The sequence below is a fragment of the Tupaia chinensis genome, unplaced genomic scaffold, assembly GCF_000334495.1.
Source record: "Tupaia chinensis unplaced genomic scaffold, TupChi_1.0 Scaffold144806_1, whole genome shotgun sequence".
NCBI classification, from domain to species: domain Eukaryota; kingdom Metazoa; phylum Chordata; class Mammalia; order Scandentia; family Tupaiidae; genus Tupaia; species Tupaia belangeri.
The window spans coordinates 2,779,899-2,784,944 of NW_006204667.1; the positions used below are offsets into that span (position 1 = coordinate 2,779,899).

The following is a 5,046-nucleotide window of genomic DNA, read 5'->3' on the forward strand; positions in this document are numbered from 1 at the left end:
CACGCACACACACTCGGCGTGAGTTTTAAGCCATGGGGTCCAGGACAAACCGTGGTCGACTACATGGGAATCCAGCGACATAGCCGTTACACTAACTGCTGGTCCTGCATAAGGTGTTTAAAACATAAACAAATTCTATCATTAGGTTTGGGTTCCATCCTCAAGATATCTCTCTGTACGTACAAATATTCCAAAATCTGTAAATAAAAATTCAAAACACTTCTAGTTCCAAGCATTTCAAATAGGGGATACTCAACTTGTGTAACCGAAGGTAGTGAGATTGTCCTTATTCTGATTGGGCTTTACTAAAGTAACAGAAGGCACCAATAGACTTTTTGGTACTTTTCCTTTTTTTCCCCCAATTTTTATTGGGTGTGTGTGCTCACTGGAGACAGAGAGAGAAAGAAAGAGAAAGGGAAAAAAGAGAGAGCCAGAGAGAAAGTAAGAAAGCAACCCCTGGAGGGATCACCACATGGCAATTCCATCTCCTCCATTTTTCCTCTTGATATTTTGGGCACACACATGTGTGGCCGTCATGTTCTTCAAGCTGCCTGGTCTGGGATTTGAACCACATAGGCAGTCATGTGAGATACAGACACGTACCCACCACACCACCTGCTGGCCCCAACGTTCTCCTTTAAAGCAAGGGAGTGGCCTGACTGCTATGAAGAAAGCTCTCCCCCTGCAGCAGCTGAGAGATAAGATTGAAGTCTGAGACAAGTCAGTGAGGTGTGTGGGAGGCTACCCCAGTAGCTCTGGTTGGAGATAGAGCTTGCACAGTGATAGGGATGGAAAAACAATGACCAGACGTGAAACAGCCAATAGGAACTCTTTTCAGCTACCCTTCCTCTCCCGAGAAGCTGTTAATTATTTTCTTTGCCCACTATCTGTGAGATGGTTTCTCTTAATTTTAATGAACTATTTTATAGTAATGACATTAGCCCTTTGTCATATTTACTGTGTGTTTTTTCTCTAGTTGATTTTCCCTTTTTTTTTACTTGGTGTATTTTTCAAACTGCATGTAAATAAATCTATGTATGTTTTCCCCACTGCAGTTTTTCCCATTAATTTTAAATAATCCTCTCCATCATCTCCAGTTTCCTGTCCTTTTTATTACCTTCATATGAGACTTTACCGTGGGGTGTGTACACTTCCTAATAAGTTGATGAACTGAGTCAGCCACCCAGCAAACATTTATGGACCAGATATGTTGTAGGTGAGACACATCAACGTACGGGACAGAAAACAGGTAAACAGGGATTTCCAAAAGAGAAAGCACTCTGGTTGCACAAAGAATAGGCACCTAGTCCAGTAGAGTGAGGTAGTGGACGTGTCCTAAAGATCCAAATTTAACTATCTGGGAAAAGAAAGTTTTAAGTGACTCATCATTATCACTGATATCAAAGTCGTTTTAAAACTGGACAGGAAGCTCACTAGCGTCGCCTGTGAATTTCCAAGCATATCACTATGATCAGAGATCATCACTTCGACCTCACAGGCAATCTAGTAAAAAAATAATCCAGTAAGTGTTGTGGGGGGCAAAGAACAAACATATACACGGCCTCATTCAAGATCAGACCTTTCCTGCGGAGGGTGAGTAGGAACAACTCTTCCTTGACGTTTAGCTGTAAGTGGAAAGAGAAATGAGGTGGTGACTGTGGGAAGGAAATGAGGCACTGGGCTTACGTCTCATCCAAGATCAGCCACTTCTCAGGAAAAAACTACCGCTCTCAAGCCTGCAGGGAATGTGCACAGCTGAGACCGGGCGTCAGCACTGTGCAAACGCTATCAATCTCAGCCATTCTCAAAGCCACCTTGCGAGGACAGTACTCCCAGGAGCGTCACGGACAGAGACACTGAACACGGAGGTTAAATGACTTCCCCAAAGTCCCGCAGATGAAAATTGGTGAGGCTTGCGGGCCACTGCATGCCTCTTGCTTCAGTCATTAGAGAAACCGTCAATGTTACCAGTTGCTGAAAAAAAAACGGGCCCACCCCTTTCCTGCAGCCGAACTCCGTGCTCCCGTCCCCGCCGCCCCGGCTGGATCTCACGCCTGCTGCGCTGACGCGGCGGTGCTCGTTTTGGGGATTCCCAAATACCCAGACCCCGGCGCTTACCTCGTTATTGAGGTTCAGAGGGGCGGGCTGGGCCATGGCAGGTGGAGGAAGATCCCCTAGGACCGGCACGTGAACCCCGTCGGCCCGACTGCGGCTGCGTCGCCACGCCCCGCAACGGCGGCCTCTTGGGCCCAAAACTCATCCGTCCTTTGCTGAGCAAACGGAACAAATAAAAAGAACGCCAACACTTGGAGGGAAGAACGGAAGTGGGGAGAAAAACTTCCGGTGCAGAAGGCGGGGACTGCAACCGCGCGTTCCTGTGGCAACCGGGCGCGGACTTGTTCCTCAGAGTGAGTCTGTGAGAGCTGCTGTTTGTTGGAAAGTTTAGATTTTCAAGATGTAGATTTTATTCCATTCTCTTGTAGACTAGGCCGGCTTTGTGGTGCTCGTGGCTTTGCCTCCTCGTGGGCATGAGAGAGATTTTGTGAAAAGCTTGCATGGGGGCATGCAGTTAGTGTAATAGCTATGTCGCTGGACTCCCATGAGTCGACCGCAGTTCGAGTCCTGGACCCGGAGGCTTAAAGTCACGCCGGGCGCGTGTGCGTGCGTGCCCAAGATCCCGAGAGGAAAATGGAGGAGAAGGGATTGCAGCGTGACCATCCCCCCTGGGGGGTGATTTCTCGCTTTCTGTCTCGATGTCTGCGAGCGCGGGCGCCCTATAGCGAAAACCTCTAAAAAAAAAAAAAGCTTGCTTGGCTGGCTTTGGCTCCTGTTTTTTATTTAGCAGTTGTGGACATTCCACTCTTCCAGCAGGCAGGCGCTCTTTAGGAGAGCCTCACAGCTTTCTCTTCCAGCCCACCATAATGGGTAGAAGCAGGGATGTGCTTTCCTGCACACGGAGGAAGATTTCAATTTAGGTCATGGACATTTGAAGCAAAACCAGAACGCATATCTTCTGCTGCCCCCAGGAGTGGCTATTTTGAAGCCATAGCTTGCAGACAGAGGAGACAGGGTGAGAGCCCAGTCTAGGATCTAATACATTCAGAAAATGTATTAATAGCTAATACCTTCTAGTATTGTCCTGTTAAAGTGAGTCAAGTTTTATACCAAAAGCAGGACCAACTCCAGAATGTTCACATAAAACCATCAAGATAACCATTATTTTTATTTCATAGATGACTCCGGAGGAGCTGAGTGTCTTGCCCAGAGTCGCCTCTCTGGGTTTCTCCACTGCTACAGGACTCCAGATCCAGCTGTGGAAATTGTGAGGTCCTGTGCAAAATAAGAATGTAGAACTCATTCTAAACGCAGAGTGAAATTTCTTTCACAGTGTTTCAGAGTTTAAAATAGTGCTTTCTTATTTGTTTTCCACCACCCCCTCCAATGTTTGGCATGATTTTCAAGACTCCAGGTCTAGGACTCAAACCTCACAGTCAGCCATATGGAATCCAATGCCTTAACTTCTTTGCCCCCTGCTGACCCCTTATTTGCTATTTAACGTGGTTCTCCCTCAAGCATGGAGACTCTAGGTTGCCAGTGCAGACCCTCAAAGCTGCCTGGGCCTGCTGTCCTAAGGTGAAGCTGCAAGAGCAATCTGGAGCAGGGTGGGCAAATCCGTGTGGCCTAGAAGGGGGAAGCTAGAACCCATGTGGGGAGGTTGTGAGGGCCAGGACCACAGTGACCAAGACTGCCCCCCTTGGCACATGTTCCATTGTCCCACTGGACATCACTTACAAAACTCAAGTCCAGGGGTAAATTATTGGTAACTTCAAGACTATGACCAAAATGCGTTTAACCTCTGCACATTTGTCCTAGAAGCTGGTCCTGTCCAGAGCCTGTGGTGGTAATTCATGCCTCCTGACACCCAGTGAGTTACATGAAGCTGAAGCGGACTCGGTTGTGCAAGCCTGTGGTGCCAGCTGCTCAGGAGGCTGAGGCAGGAGACAATGCCGGTCAGGGTCAGCGAGGGCAACAGAAGGAGACCCTGTATAAAACACCCCCCTACACACACACAGAACATACATGCATGCACACACCAGTAAAAGAATAGCTCAGCCTTGTATCAGGGTTGATATTCTTTTAGTTGGTAGGTGATTTAGGCACAAGTGGATTAACTGCCAAATTTCTGTCTGGCTAGTGTTACATGAAGGTAATTTTAAAAAAAATTTATACATTCAATCAATATATACCACTTAGTCTGTAAGGTGAATTTACCCAATATGAAATAGGCTTCATACATAAAAGTAGTTTTGTCATTTTGAGGTGGTGCTCTGAACTGCCATGCTTTCCTGTTTCCCTCCTCTCATTAAAGTTGAGCTCCTGAAATGTAAGAGCTTTTCCAGCTTGAGGTGGATGGGAGTATGTATGTAAGTAAGTATATGAGAAATAATAAAGACAGATGTAGAATTTTGTGGAAAAATGTGCCTTCTAATTTGGGAGAAAGGTATTACAATCCCATAATGTTTCAGAAAACGTATTATTAATATGAAATTTGTAACTATTAAAGGCTTTTTTTTCCCACACCCCTCTGTCTTTCTGGGAGCTCAGTTCTCTAGCCGCCACAGTCTCCTCATGCTCACCAATTTTTTTCCCCTTAGCCCATTCTTTCTCCTTTACCCATGATGCTCCCCCTTCCACATCTACTTTCCAAGTACTACATTTTTAAAATTAGTTAATTTTATTATTATCATTATTATTATTATTATTATTATTGACTTGCTATAGGCCACGTGTGCTCACCAGAGACACAGAGAGAGGGAAAGTGAGAAAGCAAGCTACCTGGTCTAGGACTCGAATTATGATCAGTCATGTAGGAGTCCAGTGCCTTAATCATCCTGCCACTTGCTGGCTCCCCTCAAGCACTACTGTTAAACACCAGGTCAAATTCTATTAATTCTACTAAAGAATTCTTTCTGTTACCCCCAATAGAAGTTAATGTTTCTTTCTAGCAGTTCATACTTGCAGTATATGTGATAGTCTTTCACTTGA

General features: G+C 45.8%; 1 protein-coding gene and 1 long non-coding RNA gene across 3 annotated transcripts in view; one reads left to right on the top strand and one right to left on the bottom strand.

Annotated features, from left to right (window-relative positions):
• The window catches only part of SRFBP1 (serum response factor binding protein 1), an 89,033-nt gene extending 86,793 nt beyond the window's left edge, over nucleotides 1-2,240 (bottom strand). Inside the window, exon 1 of one of the 2 annotated variants that reach the window (XM_006167484.3) lies at nucleotides 2,119-2,240. In XM_006167484.3, coding sequence (XP_006167546.1) covers nucleotides 2,119-2,154 — 36 coding nt within the window. In that variant the 5' untranslated portion in view covers nucleotides 2,155-2,240. The remainder of the gene's footprint in view (nucleotides 1-2,118) is intronic. The other variant, XM_027767856.1, reaches the window with a different exon arrangement.
• Nucleotides 2,241-2,374: 134 nt separating this feature from the next.
• LOC106733755 (uncharacterized) lies at nucleotides 2,375-4,505 on the top strand. Its single transcript, XR_001369667.1, has 3 exons — nucleotides 2,375-2,408; nucleotides 3,234-3,322; nucleotides 3,877-4,505. It is a non-coding gene; the product is annotated as an uncharacterized LOC106733755 (long non-coding RNA).
• The last annotated feature ends 541 nt before the right edge of the window (nucleotides 4,506-5,046 follow it).